The following is an 18,773-nucleotide window of genomic DNA, read 5'->3' as shown; positions in this document are numbered from 1 at the left end:
CAGTATGTCAGGGAATAGAATCCCATTGGCTCAGAAAGACACAGAGAGAGAGTAGACACTGTTAGAGTAGGGAGGAAAAGGTGTAGACCTGGGTTAACCTTGCCATATATATCAGGAACAGTGAACTGTCACCAAAGGTGCAAGACTGCTGGGAACGTGTAATGGCACAGCAGGGAGGCACTAATTCAAGTGTGTGTGTGTGTGTGTGTGTGTGTGTGTGTGTGTGTGTGTGTGTGTGGGTGGGTGGGTGGGTGGGTGGGTGGGTGGGTGGGTGGGTGGGTGTGGGTGTGTGGGTGTTAGACAGTGCATTTGTTATTTTAATCATCCCTCCATAGCCCTGGTAGATGACAGCTCCGTCCCCTGGCTGTCATTGCACTCTCTCCATATGTCATGCTGCTGCTTGCCCTTCATAGAAGCCCCCCCTCTCTTTCTCGATCTCTATCTCTCTCTTTCTCGCTTGTCAATCCCTCTCTTTCTCTCCCCCAACTCTGAGGGGGGTATTCAGACGGACTACTGTAACATGTGGTTCATACTTATCTCCTGCTACATTAAGAAGCATTCTACATGTCATCTCTCAGTCCAGGGCCTGCTAGTAGAATGCAGTGCAGACATGATTCCCACTGGGGCCAACCATACGAAGAATGTATGCATGTATGACTGACTGTAAGTCTCTTTGGATAAAAGGGTCTGCTAAATGGCATATATTATATTATGAACACTGCATTTGTGCCCTGGACTTAATGACTCATTGACAAGGAATATTACATTTGAGAAAATACAGAATGACTTTGTAGAATACAATATTACCTCCCAACCAAATGCATATACATTCTGATGATAGTTAGCTACTAAAACATGGTTCAATGGCCAAGTACCTCATGATAGTCTTCAATCATTTTTCTTCTAGGTGTACCAGCACTCGTTCACTGCCTTCTACATCATCTGCAGCCTGGAGACTCCGTAAGTAGCTGAAACCAACCAATGCTTCCCCTCCTCTCTCCTCTCCTCTCTTCGGCCCAGTCAGTCAAGTATCTGAGCTGCCACCCAGTGAAGACGAGGAGAACTGCAGGCCAAGGGACTTGATGACCTCGTCCATCGTCACCTCCAGACTAAGACAAAGGGCCTGTGACACCTCTAATTTTCTGTCCTGCAGCACACAGCACTTTTCTAAATGAACAGAAAGTGGCAGCGATATATAAAGCACCAGTATTTATAGGTGCTCGTAAACCTCTTGGGCTAATCTGTACGAGACTGGTATATCTGGGCAGGAGCAGAGCAGGCTGCTGGTGTGGTTCACTGGAGTTTTTTTTATAATGCTGTGGTTTGAGGATCCACTAAGTAAGATGTTATTTTTAAAGAAGGTGCTCAGTCATTTAATGAGGGGCAGTTAAAGGTGTGTGTTGTTAAATAAAGGTTAAATAAAAAGTATGTAGTGTGGGTGTGTGTAGTCTGAATGTGGTCTCTCCTCTGTGCTGCAGGGAGACATGGAACCTGAACCCTCCAGAGGTGCGGAACGCCCAACTGCAGTACGCAGGCTGGGGACCCACGGGCCAGCAGCTGGTAAGAACTACAACTCCCAGCAGCACCCTCTCTGTCTCACCCATACTACATACCCCAATGTCACTCCTATTTGGCAAACCATGTTATAATGTATTTCTAAACTGAGTGTACAATAGGAATGCACTGTATCAATGACCTTTCCTATGACCATGTATGTATGTTAAACTATCACAAGCTACCAGGCAGTCTAGCCACCGAGAGAACATTAATAAGCATCAGTCTAGTGGTTCTCGGAGCAGACAGACTGTGAGTGATTACATCCTCCAGCACAATGCAATTAATTACCTGTAATCTCCTCAGCGGATTAATTAGTGAAGTCACTGGATTGATATCACACACTCTCTCCCAGTATTAATCATCAAACAGCCCTGATTCCAACAGTCGCTTTCATATAAAGGAGCTCCCCTCCCACCAACAGATGCTTGCCCTCTGAGCTGTGATGCTTGTTGTCAACGGTAGGATGCATGGGCAGGAGAGGAAGGTGTCTGCCGACGTGCGTTCATATAATATGTGAACGCTCCTCTCTCCTCTCTCTCGCATGTGTGTATATTATGCGCCCGCACACACACACACACACACACACACACACACACACACATACACACACACACTAATATCAGCCCATCTGTTATCACACTTCTCAAGCCCCTCCCCTCTTGATCCTCTCTTTAATTTCTTAAGCCCCTCCCCTCTTGATCCTCTCTTTAACACACACAAACACACACAGCTTTCTTGTCCCATGTCGAAAAGTAGTAGAATCGGGTTAAATACACATTGTTCAGAGGACAGGCAGCTCTGTCTGTGTGGATGAACACTGTTCATATAACTCCAGCTTTAGCAGTAAGTGGTCCTCTTCCTTTAAATTGGAGTTGAATCCCCTACTGAGACGCTGAGCTTTGCTTGCTCTCTACCTTCCTCTCCCTCCCTCCCTCGCTCTTTCTCCCCCTCCTTCGCCCTACTTTTCTCTCTTTGTGAGGCTAATCTCCAGAGTTGTCAACCAGCCCACAATATGATCACACATCTCCCCAGACTCTGTGTGTGTATATGGGAGGTAGGGCTGGGCGGTATACCACAATTTATGCACGGACCGGTTTGGGATTTCACTTTACCTTTTATAACGAATGTTTGGTTTGTTAAATGGGATACGCCGTGTCTAACGTTCATTTTTATACTTTACTTCGCTACTTGAGTCATCTCTCTCCGCTCTCTCTCTCTCTTTCCATGCCGCTTTTCACACAGAACTGTCACTGCCCCCATCACTCAAGGAGCGCCTTTGTTGTTCCTCAACCACGAGACACTTGAGTTCAGGCTCAAATCAAATCAAATGTTGTTCTAAAATCTCTGAAGTTGGAGACTTTTATCTCCCTCAACAACTTTAAACATCTGCTATCCGAGCAGCTAACTGATCGCTGCAGCTGTACATAGTCCATCGGTATATAGCCCACCCAATTTACCTACCTCACCCCCCATACTGCTTTTATTTATTTACTTTTCTGCTCTTTTGCACACCAGTATCTCTACTTGCACATGATCATCTGATGATTTATCACTCCAGTGTTAATCTGCTAAATTGTAATTATTCAATTTATTGCCTACCTCCTCATGCCTTTTGCACACATTGAATATAGATTCTCTTTTTTTCTACCATGTTACTGACTTGTTTATTGTTTACTCCATGTGTAACTCTGTGTTGTTGTGTGTTCACACTGCTATGCTTTATCTTGGCCAGGTCGCAGTTGCAAATGAGAACTTGTTCTCAACTAGCCTACCTGGTTAAATAAAGGTGAAATAAAAAATAAAAAAAATAAAAAAATTGCGGGTGTAGCGAAATGCTTGTGGTTAATGCAGCACATGCAACAATGTTGATGACAATGATGCTGTTTTTACTTTGCTTCTTAATATAAATCCAAAAGTGTTCTATAGTTACACTATTAGTTTGTGTTTCTTACATCTGCAAACTGCTAGGTTATCTTTTCTTAGCTAGTTAGGCCTAAATCTTGTTAGCCGCTGATCACTAGCTAGCGAGCTAATAAATGTACAAATTTAGAGCAAACGTAATTAGCTATACAGCCTGATAACGCCAGCGATGGTGTAGACCTAAATCAGCATGTTTGTGCAACAGTATCTTCTAAATCAAAGAGGAAAGTGCGAAGCATGAATATGTTAACTACTTGAAGTAGCTAAGAGAAAACATTCAATGTAGCTAAAGATTATTGGGTCCCCTAGGAAACACTTGTCAACACTTTGGTTCCTACCCTGTCACAACTCCTCCCTGGCCTTTTAATTTGTTGTCGTGTCAAACAACACTTTATTCAAAGTGCCCACTATTATATACTAACTAGAATAAAAACAATCAGTCTATTTCCAATGATTCCAACAGTTCACCCAAGTGTTTTGCTCTAAATTGCAAGTCAAATTGCAATTGCAACATTTGGTTAAAAATGAGGCCTAGTTTTTTTGCCCATATTGTGTAGCCCTACGTGGCAGTGTGGAAATGATCTCAAATGAGTGCAGAAATTGTTTGGTTGAATTGAATTTTTGGTTGAATTGAACAGTATAAAACAATCATAACGGAGAAAGACCAATTGAAATCACTTAGAATGTATGTATTTCCACCCTAAGGTCACGCACTACTCATATAGCAAATTTAGAACTTTTATTATTCATAAACATGAAATACTGTCACACCGTCTAATTTTTTTCAAATACCGTGATATGAAATTTTGGCCATATCACCCAGCCCTAATGGGAGGTAACTTGGGCAGTGTTTCTACCTCCTTCAGAAGTGGGCCAAGCTCACCGTGTTACCCTCTGCCCTGGGCTCGATCCTGTTGTAAAACTGGGCCCTCAATCCATCTGCACAGAGGTGAATTCAAACACACCTGTGTTCCCCTGGCCTACCTAGCCACATAAGGAACATTGCCCAACCCCCCCCCCCCCCCCCTTTGTCTGCAAGATAGCACAAGGTCAAGACACAAAATGAGGCAGAGGAAAGGTAGGAACTGGGTTATACCTTCTTTTTTTGGGGGGGGGGGGGGGGGGGGGGCATTGTGATGCTATTGCATTGCCTTAACTGCTGCAAGGAAAGGGAACATACCCTATCATCCCCTATTGTTGAAGTATTTCTTTATTTAAAAGAGAATATCTTTCAGACTGTGTTTACATAGCATGATTCAGTCCATGTCAGTAACAGAGATTACACATGAACCAACGGAAAGCTCAAGGCCAAAGTTATTGAGCTATCCTTAGTTACCTTCTATTGATTTCAATATAAGCCCTACGAGCTCTGCAACTGAAACCGACCCGTTAAGAGCCTTTAATAACATGAGCATTATATTTTATCGTCATTGATTTGATATGGCAGATAGAGGTTTTAAAGTTTTTTTTGTGGGTAGAGAATCTGTAATGTGTGAAGAGGAACTATAATATGCTACTTCTAACAGTGGACAGAGAGGGGGGCAATGCTGTAGCCCAGTAAAGGATCAATCTGCAATTAGGACTTGCATTGATGTATAATATTGGTGTTCAATGTGGTGAGGTAAAGGATTCATTATGCAGTACATTCTTTCTCTCTCTTGATCTCCTTCTTTCTCTGTCCTTTCTCTCTCTTTCTCTCTCCTGAGCCGGCGTTATCAATCAATACTTAGACATGCAGTAATATGGAGACAATATTATGTCCGTGACATGATGAAAGTATAATCCAATAGCGAGAAGGCAGAAAGGTAAGTTGAGGCTATTTACTAGATTGTGCAGGTAGTAAACATGACTGCCATGTTGGCAGATGACTGGGAACTCCAACACACGCGATATGTGTTTTTGATTGTATTCAACAAGGCCTGCTATATCGTGGCTTGTCAAACAAGCCAATATTGCTGCACAATGTTCATGATTCAAGTATTGCAGTGAATAGGAGAGGATCAAACATTTCGATAGAACCTTTTGAGCTCAAATTCCTCATCTGGTTAAAGCATCCTTCCATCAACCTACAGGTCAAGTTTAGTCATGCAGAACACACATCCTTTCTTCCTTCCATATTGATCACCTCAGTTTTTTCATAATTTTTTCTCTCATCTCCCTCTTCCCTTAGATTTTCATTTTTGAGAATAACATCTACTACCGTTCAACGGTGGAGAGCCGATCGATCCGCCTAGTCTCCACCGGCAAGGAGGGAGTCATCTTCAATGGGCTCAGCGATTGGCTGTACGAAGGTGAGATTACACTTTTATTGGCTGATGTGAATATTATTGGTGTTCTTGGTGGTGGTCTAATGGCGCGTATGTCCCGTTGCATTGTTGTCCCCAGAGAATGTGGCACTTGCGTCAAAATGATTCTTGTCTTGAAATTTTAAACACAACAGAACTGGTATTAAGGCTACTCATAGGTGCAGTAAACTATTTATTTTAATTTTACCTTTATTTAACTAGGCAAGTCAGTTAAGAACAAATTCTTATTTTCAATGACGGCCTAGGAACAGTGGGTTAACTGCCTGTTCAGGGGCAGAACGACAGATTTGTACCTTGTCAGCTCGGGGATTCGAACTTGCAACCTTTCGGTTACTAGTCCAACGCTCTAACTACTAGGCTACCCAACCAAAATGTAGTTAAAAACAGGAAAAGTACCCAATTTGCTCCAATTTCCCTGAGTTCTCACTGCGGCTGTTCGACATAGGTAAATTAGCATTAATTCAGCAGAATTAATCTTCACTGTCTGTTCTCCATTCTGATACAGATGTCTCCCTGTTTGTTTTGACTCGACCGATCCAAGCTCTGACTCCACCTCAGTGCCTCTACCTCATCCCCTGAGGAACAGACTGCCTCACTGTGTTCAACTTTACTAATGAATTAATTTATTCCGCTCCCCGTGTGTTTGGCTCTCTGCTCCAAGACTTCTCACTTTTAATAACACGGAGAGAGAAAGAGAGTGTCAGTGAGGGCCTGGATGGCTGTCTCTTAGTTAGGGCCTGGTGTAGTGCTCATCAATGGGTGGGGCGGCACCTGCCAACCTTTCGCTAGGTGTCTCTGACATACTGCCAGAACACTGCTAGATGTGATTCTGAGTTCCAAGAGTAATCGTAAACTGGCAACAATATTACAAATGTTACCGTATGAAGGCTGAATTCTACACGTGCGTGATTGCGACGGTCATGTCTGCATCTGTGTGCAACGGTCCTGTGTGTGTGAGTGCAAGGTTGCTTGCACTAAGTATGCTCTCGTATTTTACACTACCTCTTTGTTAACTGTTAAAGTGTGTATGTAGCCTCTACAGTATGTGTGTTGACACACCCCTACCCCCAGATTAGTTTGACTGAGATTTTAAGCTGTGCAGTGGAGCTCTTCCAACAGCAATATTAGTCTAAGTCCATTGAAACTTTAATCACTGTCTGACCCCTGCCACATAATTATGAAGCGCTGAGGACCTGGCAATTTACATTGATCATTTATTAAGGAAGATGAATCTTTTGATGGGATGGGAGAGAGTTGAGCCTGAGTTTGACCTGCCCCACAACGTAGACCTACCACTCGTATCATGTCACTCAATGGAGATCTCTTTGACAGACTGCGGTCTTTCAGCAATAACACATTCAACGTGTGTGTGTGTGTGTGTGTGTGTGTGTGTGTGTGTGTGTGTGTGTGTGTGTGTGTGTGTGTGTGTGTGTGTGTGTGTGTGTGTGTGTGTGTGTGTGTGTGTGTGTGTGTGTGTGTGTGTGTGTGTGTTTTTGTTTAGTGGTGACATAAGCCGTGAAGGGGAGAGAGACCTTGCCAGGTTGTGTAACATCTGTTTAGATCTGCACCAGATGACAGCATGGTCAATCACAGTGTCAGATATGGGGAGGAAATCTCCCTGGAGGAAAAACGCCACGCTTGCAGTCTAATTTTGTAGTAACCGTCTAAAAAACAGATGAGATTATCATTGTGTGTGTGGTACACTGACAGTCTTGCATAAGGGGAGTCAGACAGACACCCAAGGCGATTATAGAACGCTTTGTCATCAGTGGCCTGTCTGTCAGATTAACTGATGTGGTGGAGCAGACAACATCCTGAAATATGATGTGGCCCAGGGATAGAACCAGTACTGGAGCAGACAACATCCTGAAATATGATGTGGCCCAGGTATAGAACCAGTACTGGAGCAGACAACATCCTGAAATATGATGTGGCCCAGGGATAGAACCAGTACTGGAGCAGACAACATCCTGAAATATGATGTGGCCCAGGTATAGAACCAGTACTGGAGCAGACAACATCCTGAAATATGATGTGGCCCAGGTATAGAACCAGTACTGGAGCAGACAACATCCTGAAATATGATGTGGCCCAGATATAGAACCAGTACTGGAGCAGACAACATCCTGAAATATGATGTGGCCCAGATATAGAACCAGAGCAGTGTCTGGCACTCTTGATATGAGCTGTGTGTATGGCCCCTGGAGTTTTGGCTGGTATTGCACTTTTTGCACACTGAGACGATTTTGTTTGTATTTGTTTACGGTGGTATTATTATTTTCTGAAAATATAGCAGTAAACAACTGTGTGTGTGTGTGTGGGGGGGGGGGGGGGGTATCCTATCTATGCTCTCTGTAAGCAGGCAGTTCAGTTGAATTTCTCATGCTTCAACTGTCATCTACCAGTGGGGCTTAGTTCTAATACGTATCACCACTGCCCCCTATTGGACGGGACACATATTGCACCATGTGTTCTTTGCCTCAATTGACATTCCTCTGAATCTCACCAAGTCCTATCACACCTTGTCTTTGTCAAAATGTCTCAACACAGGAAGCACTAATCTTATCATAGCATATTACTTTTGATCAGTTAATGGTTGTTGAATTGTGTTCCGGTGAAGAAAGATATGTCCTTCCTTCTCCTCATTAGTTTGGCCCACCTGATTCTGTCACATTACTACATTCATTAACTTCTATTGCCCACCTGGCTCAGTAACAGGGCGGCTCATGCATAAGTCATATCTGTGTTAGGCAGTGAATAATTTAGAGTCAGAACAGCGAGTCTGTGAACCAGGGAGAATGGAGGAGTGTGACACTTCTCACCTGGGTAATCATAGCTAGGGAGATAGAAACAGCTCTCAAAGGACATGGAAACAAAGGTGGGTTCACACACACACATTTCAAATACTTTATTTTAATCCACAAATCACATTACATCAAGAAGGTTTTGGATAGATGGACACTGAAGGATGCAAGGATACACATACACACAGGAGATGTAGCGCTGTGTCAGACCACGAATTTCCTCCTCAAGCTAAATGCAATTAATGCACATGCACACACACACACACACACACACACACACTTTATCAGCTGGGTGGGGATAGATGCAGAAAAGATTACATACATACATTTAGTGTTTTTCTGCACGTGGGCGTGCCCGTGTGTGTGTGTGTGTGTGTCTTCACCTGGAACTGCATATCAATAGAGCCCCCTCTGGGATATTAGTGTGTGTCCTGTCGTTCATATCAACCTGCACAATTTCAAACACACACAGGCTCTGTAGGGACGCACAGAGGTCTCAGGTTTTTTATTAAATAAGCCAAGTTCCAACAGCATTCTTTCTGTGTGCCTCAGCACCAGAAAAGGGGTTACACACAAACAAACACACTCCAATTTCCCTGAATACAACACAGTACACTGTTGCACCTGACTGGGAAATTACTTTTCCTGTTCCCTTTCCTGGTATGGCTCTCGATTGGTCGATGTTCCTCGCTTGTGAGATTAAAAGCAGTGTTTTGATTTATGGCCGGAACATACAGTACTCCTCATTTTATGGATGTTATGACAGCGTTGAGCCAAACTGACTCTGCATTGCAATTGATGTTTGGGTCAGTATTTAATATAACCAACGTACCTGATGCAGGTCTGCACTGGGTGTTGAAATGTGGTTCCATTGAAACACAGAGTAGATTTCTGTAAGGGTTTCATCATTTTCATTATTACTGAAAACGAAAGGACATTTCTCTCCGATTATTTTCCAGAGGAGATCTTCCAGACCCATATTGCCCACTGGTGGTCTCCGGACGGTGCCCGGCTGGCATATGCCACCATCAACGACACCATGGTGCCCAAGATGGAGATCCCCATGTTCACAGGAACTACTTACCCTACTGGGAGGGAATACCACTACCCTAAGGTTAGAAAAGTATGATTACTAACCTAGTACTGACTGAAAACCACTACCCTAAAAGCCCATTTATGCTTGATCCAAAAATGTGGTCGGAGCCTTCGTATGGAGTGTGTGACAAAATTGCGGAGCCTCTGGAGCTCACATCAAGCTCCGTACCTCATTGCCATGCACCTCTTACATTTTGTAACAATAGCTACGTAGCTCCGCATTGACATGATTGGTTGACGGTAGGTGGGGGACAGTACGTCCTGTATAAACACAAACTAACTTCCTTGACAACTTCCTTCACAATAGCTCTGCTCCGCTAAGTGCAAGAAGTATGAAAGCCCTAACTTCTGCAGAGGCTGCATCGCAGTAAATGCTGTACGGCCAATGCAGATGTCGGATTGACCACGCAGCGCCTTTAAGGTCAGAACAGTATAATTACTAACCTAGTACTGACTGAAACCCACTAGTCTAAGTGAACAAAGGGACTAGGGCTGACTGTAAGTTAGGGTCAGGACTGTTGCTGTCACCATGGTGCATCGGTCAGAATGCAATGAGGAGATGGAGATGAGGAGCCCAGGGTTAGGGGTATTTATTATACACAGTGAACAACAGAGGCACATGGGGGTGTCATTGCCCTCTTTGGGTACAGCGAGCACTACCCCCTCCCTCTGCACCAGCCCTTCTCTATGCACCCTACCTCGGCACCATATCTCTCTGTCTCCTACAACCAGGCTGCTGTGGTCAGAGAGGTCGTAAATTCCTAGGGAAGATCCTGCCTCGTGGCCAGACAGTATAGAGAGAGTGAGTTCATAGAGAGAACAAAGGAATTTCTTCCACCTCACAGAACTGGAGAACCGAACAACATTTATGTTCTGGAGAAGGTATAAAAGATCGGTGAAGAATCCAGCTACGAACTGGTCCGTTTGGTACAATTTTGTGAAACTCATGGGAGACAATACGGCCACATTACCATAACGCTGTTTATACAATAGCCTCAGATATGAGGCTTACATCTAATTGTTGTATAAGATGAATGAGTGAGGATGATACTGTTTGTGAAATTGTGTAATGTGATTTTGGACTGTTTAACATTTCTAGGACACACGTTCCGCTAGCGGAACCCCTCGACAACATTCCGCTGAAAAGGCAGCGCGGGAAATTCAAAAATATATTTTTGAAATATGTAACTTTAACACATTAACAAGTCCAATACAGCAAATGAAAGATAAACATCTTGTTAATCTACCCATCGTGTCAGATTTTTAAAAAAAAATGCTTTACAGCGAAAACACAACATATGATTATGTTAGATCACCGCCAAGTCCAAAAAACACACAGCCATTTTCCCAGCCAAAGATAGGAGTCACAAAAAGCAGAAATAGAGATAAAATGAATCACTAACCTTTGATGATCTTCATCAGAGGACACTCATAGGACATCATGTTATACAATACATGTATGTTTTGTTCGATAATGTGCATATTTATATCCAAACATCTCAGTTTACATTGTGCAAACAGATTCATATCCCACTGGGATTTCAATAGGCGAGGAGTTGAAAATCGACCAGCCTCAGAATTCCCACAGATTTTTTCTCAGGTTTTTGCCTGTCATATGAGTTATGTTATACTCACAGATATCATTTAAACAGTTTTAGAAACTTCAGAGTGTTTTCTATCCAATAGTATTAATAATATGCATATATTGAGGCCTCCCGGGTGACGCAGTGGTCTAGGGCACTGCATCGCAGTGCTAACTGCGCCACCAGAGTCTCTGGGTTCGCGCCCAGGCTCTGTCGCAGCCGGCCGCAACCGGGAGGTCCGTGGGGCGACGCACAATTGGCATAGCGTCGTCCGGGGTAGGGAGGGTTTGGCCGGTAGGGATATCCTTGTCTCATCGCGCTCCAGCGACTCCTGTGGCGGGCCGGGCGCAGTGCGCGCCAGCCAAGGGGGCCAGGTACACGGTGTTTCCTCCGACACATTGGTGCGGCTGGCTTCCGGGTTGGAGGCGCGCTGTGTTAAGAAGCAGTATGGCTGGTTGGGTTGTGCTCCGGAGGACGCATGGCTTTCGACCTTCGTCTCTCCCGAGCCCGTACGGGAGTTGTAGCGATGAGACAAGGTAGTAATTACTAGCGATTGGATACCACGAAAATTGGGGAGAAAATGGGATTAAAAAAAATTCAAAAATAAAAAATAAATAATAATATGCATATATTAGCATCTGGGACAGAGTAGGAGGCCGTTCACTCTGGGCACGCTATTCATCCAAAGTGAAAATGCTGCCCCCTATCCCTAAAAAGTTAATGAAGTTAACTCCAATTCCCTTTGGAGTTTAACTAAATCAGAGGACCGCCCATGAGCACGGTTATGGTCAGGCGTTCTGAGACAGTCCCTTTTCTGCTCTTCCGAATAAAACCCCCACTGGGGTATTCTATCACCAGACCAGCTTACCTCAATAACGAGAGGGCCAAGGTTTGAGAGTAGACCGAGCTTACCTCAATTACGAGATGGCTAAAGGTTGCAGACCAGCTTACCACGAGACGGCCACGGTTTGAGTAGAGACCATAAACCTGAGTATAAGCTAAGGGTTGAGTAGATGGCTGAATATTTTAACTATACCACGTGGTTAAACTCTTAGACTATTGATAGCGACAAAATAACAACAAGTCTTTGATATTAATTACTAGTCTGCAGCTAGGAATTCGGTATCATTGAATGCGAAGACCGACAACTGCCGAAACATCTATCCTATAACGACATGAATGAATGTCACTCTGAACTATCCATTCTAACCACGACAGAGAGAGGGCGGACAGACTCTCCAACAGAAACAAACTTTTCAACAGAGATCCCGACGACACACTGAGCGTAAATACACTGCTCAAAAAAATAAAGGGAACACTTAAACAACACAATGTAACTCCAAGTCAATCACACTTCTGTGAAATCAAACTGTCCACTTAGGAAGCAACACTGATTGACAATAAATTTCACATGCTGTTGTGCAAATGGAATAGACAAAAGGTGGAAATTATAGGCAATTAGCAAGACACCCCCAAAAAAGGAGTGATTCTACAGGTGGTGAACACAGACCACTTCTCAGTTCCTATGCTTCCTGGCTGATGTTTTGGTCACTTTTGAATGCTGGCGGTGCTCTCACTCTAGTGGTAGCATGAGACGGAATCTACAATGAATGAGACTAACGTGAGGTAAATAATAATTCATTAATCAGAAGACTAAGTGATAAGATATTAAAATATCTGAAAGTTATATTAGGAAAATTATAACTTTGTAATCTGAATATTTTCCTTGGTGCCTCGACTTCCTAGTTAATTACAGTTACATGATTAAGTAGTTTAATCACGTAATAATAATTACAGAGAATTTTTTATAAAGATAAGTCTTCAGTTTTAATGACGCCAAAGACACGACAGGGGGTTAGGAGTTGGATGGAATTCAAATAATCAAACCTCGATGATGAGCTGGTTATTTGAATCAGCTGTGTAATGCTGGGGCAAAAAACAAAACATGCACCCAGGGGGTGGGGGGCAGGACCGAGTTTGGAAAATGTTTTAGGATGTGGTGGCTTTCTCATATCACACACAAAGGAAGGAACGAAAAGGGTGCGCCGTGCCATCACCAAATATGAACCATTACTAGTGTATAGAGAGGAGCACGCTGCTTTTGTGGGAAACAGAGTGAGGAGAGGTGATTAGGGAGTGGGGACAGGTGTGGAGGGAAGGGGCGTGGCCTAGGGTAATTGGAAGCAATTGGTCCTGTATGGTTGCTGTGACCCGTCACAACACTAAGGTTAGAGCAGTATGATTACTAACCCAGTACTGACTGAAAACATGCACTCTACTGTGCAACACTACACTGCAGTGAATTGTATCATTAAACACATATAAAGGTAAAACAAACTATCTTGGGAATTGGGAAAATATACCAGCATGGAGTTAATTCTGTCTACAGGCTGTTCTTCCTGAGGTAGATGCGCTTAAAATGTCCAATAAGAACAGTTATTTTATTGATGGAATTTGAACTCATATAGTCTCTCTGTCCTCTTTTCCCCCATGCAGGCTGGGGAGGAGAACCCAGTCATCTCTCTGTATGTGGTCAACCTGAATGGGCCCCTGCACACCATGGAGATGAGGAGGCCTGAGGACCAGAGGATGGGGTACACACCCCCCCCCCACACACACACACACACACACACAGCACAACACACACAACACACAACACCAGTGAACCAGTGACCTTTCGGTTTACTGGCCCAACACGCTTAACCGCTAGGCTACCTGCCTCCCCACTACTGCTAGTACTACTATATATAACATGGTTATATACCCTTATGGCTTTCAAAGGGATGAGCTCTGTTACGCATGCAATATGTCAGTAGACATTCCTAATCCTTTATTCTAGATTTTGTATTTGCATGAATAAATGCATAGTCACAATAACACTCTTGTTTCGTTTTGTGTTGGACAGAGAGTACTATGTCACCATGGTGAAATGGGCGACTACCACCAAACTGGCAGTGAACTGGTTAAACAGAGCCCAGAACATATCCATGCTGACTCTGTGTCAGGCCACCACTGGCGTCTGCACCAAGGTGTGTGTCTGTGCGTCTGTTTTTCAGCCCACTTCATTCACTTTTCTTCTGCTTTTCATTGACTTTTCTTTCAAATTGTCTGTTTAGAAACACGAGGACGAGAGCGAAAGTTGGCTACACAGACAGGTAAGAAACTAACCAGATTCAAGTACAAACAATGTCTTAGTGCTCTTAAAGGTAGACTCAGCGAAATGATGTCACAACAAGGAGCACCGCACATATTGAGATGAGCGAGATGCAAGACACTCTCACACAGTCACACACAGTATCTTTGCATGGCCACGGGTTCGCTTCATGCTCTTCACAGCACGGTAGCCACGGGACCAAAACAGTGGAGAAGTTGAGCCTCACTCTTCAACAGTCTTAGTTGTTGAGAAAATTGACCCACTATGCTGTTTACTTTCTGCATCCACTTCATATCGCTGTGTCTACATCTTTTTAGCAGTGCTGCAAAGTGGAATGCCACTCCATCATTTCTAGATATGTTACAAATATGTTTATATATGTGTATATATAATCTCAGCAAAAGAAGAAATGTCCTCTCACCGTCAACTGCGTTTATTTTCAGCAAACTTAACATGTGTAAATATTTGTACTAACATAAGATTCAACAACTGAGACATAAACTGAACAAGTTCCACAGGCATGTGACTAACAGAAATTGAATAATGTGTCCCTGAACAAGCGGGGGGTTCAAAATCAAAAGTAACAGTCAGTATCTGGTGTGGCCACCAGCTGCATTAAGTACTGCAGTGCATCTCCTCCTCATGGACTGCACCAGATTTGTCAGTTCTTGCTGTGAGATGTTATCCCACTCTTCCACCAAGGCACCTGTAAGTTCCCGGACATTTCTGGGGGGAATGGCCCTAGCCCTCACCCCCCGATCCAACAGGTGCCAGACGTTCTAAATGCGATTGCGATCCGGGCTCTTCGATGGCTATGGCAGAACACTGACATTCCTGAATTGCAGGAAATCACGCACAGAACGAGCAGTAAAGCTGGTGGCATTGTCATGCTGGAAGGTCATGTCAAGATGAGCCTGCAGGAAGGGTACCACATGAGGGAGGAGGATACCTGCAATGACAACAAGCTCAGTCCGATGATGCTGTGACACCGCCCCAGACCATGACGGACCCTCCACCTCCAAATCGATCCCACTCCAGAGTACAGGCCTCGGTGTAACGCTCATTCCTTCGACGATAAACGTGGATCCGACCATCACCCCTGGTGAGACAAAACTGCGACTCATCAGTGAAGAGCACTTTTTGCCAGTCCTGTCTGGTCCAGCGACAGTGGGTTTGTGCCCATAGGCGACGTTGTTTCCAGTGATGTCTGATGAGGACCTGCCTTACAACAGGCCTACAAGCCCTCAGTCCAGCCTCTCTCAGCCTATTGCGGACAGTCTGAGCACTGATGGAGGGATTGTGCGTTCCTGGTGTAACTAGGGCAGATGCTGTTGCCATCCTGTACCTGTCCCGCAGGTGTGATGTTCGGATGTACTGATCCTGTGCAGCTGTTGTTACACGTGGTCTGCCACTGCAAGGGCTGTCCGTCCTGTCTCCCTGTAGCGCTGTCTTAGGCGTCTCACAGTATGGACATTGCAATTTATTAACCTGGCCACATCTGCAGTCCTCATGCCTCCTTGCAGCATGCCTAAGGCACGTTCACGCAGAGGAGCAGGGACCCTGGGCATCTTTATTTTGGTGTTTTTCAGAGTCAGTAGAAAGGCCTCTTTAGTGTCCTATGTTTTCATAACTGTGACCTTAATTGCCTACCGTCTGTAAGTTGTTAGTGTCTTAACGACCGTTCCACAGGTGCATGTTCATTAATTGTTTATGGTTCATTGAACAAGCATGAGAAACTGTTTAAACCCTTTACAATGAAGATCTGTGAAGTTATTTGGATTTTTACAAATTAACTTTGAAAGACAGGGTCCTGAAAAAGGACTGTTTTTTTTCTGCTGAGTTTGTGTTTTCTATGTGTGTTATATGACTGGTGTGCAGAATGAGGAGCCGCTGTTCTCCAAAGATGGTCTGAAATTGTTCTTCACCAGAGCCATCCCACAGGGAGGCAGGGGAAAGTTCTTCCACATCTCCATGTCCATCACACAGGTACTGTATACTCCCCTTCTACACGCTCTCTTCTGTGTTCTGCACGAGGGCTTCCATACACTAGAATTGCTGCCTACAGCATAGCATAGACAACAGCCACTTCCATAATATCTTCCATCACAAGTAGCACAGAAGTCAGTTCAACTAAGTGTGCACTCCTAATGTGACAAGAAGACATTGAGTCCAGTGATTTTTAACATGCAGTATATATATCTCCCTTTCCTCTCACTCCCTCTCTCTCCCTCTCCCCTTCCCTCTCCATTTCCCCCCTTTTCCCCTCCCTCTCCTTCTCTCGGTCCCTCTCCCACTCCCTCTCCTTCTCTCTCTCCCCTTCCCTCTCTCTCCCTGTCCCTCTCCCCTCCCTTTCCAGCCCAACACCAGCACAGACACGCTGCAGTCGATCACGTCTGGAGACTGGGATGTCACCCAGGTCCTAGCCTACAACGAGGACAGCCAGCTAATGTGAGCTCCCTGACCCAGCTGGGCCACACACACACACACACACACACACACACACACACACACACACACACACACACACACACACACACACACACACACACACACACACACACATATAATGCACTCACATGTAGTATACACACATTTATGCTGTAATTATGAAACAAACACCCACCCACAAAACCTAAAACAAACAATTCAACAAACCCCTCTCTCTCTCTCTCTCTCTCTCTCTCTCTCTCTCTCTCTCTCTCTCCCCCCTCTCTCTCTCTCTCTCTCCCTATTTCTCTCACCCCCTCTCGTTTCCTCCCCCCTTCGCTTCCTCTCCCCTCTTTCTCTCTCTCCCCCACCCTCTCTCTCTCCCCTCCCACCTCTCTCTCTCTCAACCCCCCCACCCTCTCTCTCCCCCTATATCTCTCCTCTCCCCATCTCTCCCCCTCCCCCTTTCTCTCCCACTCTCTCTCCCCCTATCGCTCTCTCTCCCTATTTCTCTCTCCCCCCTATCTCGCTCTCCCCCATCTCTCTCTTTCCCCAATCTCTCTCCCCTCTCGCTCTCTCCCCCCCCTCTCTCTCCCCTCCTCTGTCTCTCCCTATCTCTCTCACCCACCTCTCGCTTCCTCACCCCTTCCTCGCTCTCTTTCTCTCTCCCCTCCCCCTTCTCTCTACCCCTCCGCACTCCCCTTCTCTCTACCCCTCCGCACTCCCCTTATCTCTACCCCTCCCCTTCTCTCTACCCCTCCCCTTCTATCTCCCCCCTCCCCCTCTCTCTCCCCTCCCTCTCTCTCTCCCCCTTTCCCTCACTCTCTCCCCCCACTCCCTATCTTTCTCTCTCTCAGTTCAATTCAAGGGGCTTTATTGGCAGGGGAAACATAGGTTAACATTGCCAAAACAAGTGAAGTAGATAATATACAAAAGTGAAATAAAAAATAAAAATGAACAGTAAACATTACACTCACAGAAGTTCCAAAATAATAAAGACATTACAAATGTCATATTATTAATATATACAGTGTTGTAACAATGTGCAAATGATTAAAGTACAGAAGGGAAAATAACTACACATAAATATGGGTTGTATTTACAATGGTTGCCCTTTTCTTGTGGCAGCAGGTCACAAACCTTGCTGCTGTGATGGCATACTGTGGTATTTCACCAAGTAGATATGGGAGTTTATCAAAATCGGGTTTGTTTTCAAATTCTTTGTGGATCTGTGTAATCTGAGGGTAAATATGTGTCTCTAATATGGTCATAAATTTGGCAGGAGGTTAGGAAGTACAGCTCAGTTTCCACCTCATTATGTGGGCAGTGTGCACATAGCCTGTCTTCTCTTGAGAGCCAGGTCTGCCTACGGCGGCCTTTCTCAATAGCAAGGCTATGCTGACTGAGTCTGTACATAGTCAAAGCTTTCCTTAAGTTTGGGTCAGTCACAGTGGTCAGGTCTTTCTCTCTCTCCCCACCCTTTCTCTTCCTCTCTCTCGCCCCTCCCCCTCTCCTCTCCCCCCTCCCCAACTCTCTCCACTCCCCCCTCTCTCCTCTCTTTCTCTGTAACCAAAGCTAGCTCAGCTACAGCTCACCTACAAAAGTTACTTTGAGGCGTGAACTTGTTTCTGTCAGATTTGTTCCTGGCCTACTTTAGTAACAAAAAAAATGCAACGCCTCTGCATCTCTCTGACATCTTATTTCATTTATGTTACATCCCTTCGAGTGGCAAGTCTATGCTACTGTTGGAACTGTCTGCACTCTAGCTGCTTATACCTCCCCGAGCCGACATGTTTCTGTTCAACTGTACTGCTGGAATCTTTACACTAACCTACTCTCAATCTCACTTCATAGACTCCTTACATTTTGTGACTACTGCAATGTTTCAGTGATGTAATGTTGCGTACACCCATGCATTTCTTATATT

The 18,773-nt window shown here is 44.7% G+C and overlaps 1 protein-coding gene across 7 annotated transcripts in view; it reads left to right on the top strand.

Moving 5' to 3' along the window:
• The window catches only part of LOC129859158 (dipeptidyl aminopeptidase-like protein 6), a 344,660-nt gene that overhangs the window by 313,336 nt on the left and 12,551 nt on the right, over positions 1–18,773 (top strand). For all 7 annotated transcript variants that reach the window (XM_055928573.1, XM_055928575.1, XM_055928574.1 and 4 more), the window contains 9 exons: positions 908–960; positions 1,479–1,560; positions 5,648–5,768; positions 9,547–9,701; positions 13,762–13,859; positions 14,171–14,294; positions 14,382–14,420; positions 16,298–16,405; positions 16,776–16,867. In XM_055928573.1, the coding sequence (XP_055784548.1) occupies positions 908–960; positions 1,479–1,560; positions 5,648–5,768; positions 9,547–9,701; positions 13,762–13,859; positions 14,171–14,294; positions 14,382–14,420; positions 16,298–16,405; positions 16,776–16,867 (872 nt within the window). The remainder of the gene's footprint in view (positions 1–907; positions 961–1,478; positions 1,561–5,647; positions 5,769–9,546; positions 9,702–13,761; positions 13,860–14,170; positions 14,295–14,381; positions 14,421–16,297; positions 16,406–16,775; positions 16,868–18,773) is intronic.

This window comes from Salvelinus fontinalis, chromosome 7, assembly GCF_029448725.1.
Source record: "Salvelinus fontinalis isolate EN_2023a chromosome 7, ASM2944872v1, whole genome shotgun sequence".
NCBI classification, from domain to species: Eukaryota; Metazoa; Chordata; class Actinopteri; order Salmoniformes; family Salmonidae; genus Salvelinus; species Salvelinus fontinalis.
This window is presented reverse-complemented; position numbering and strand designations above follow the sequence as displayed.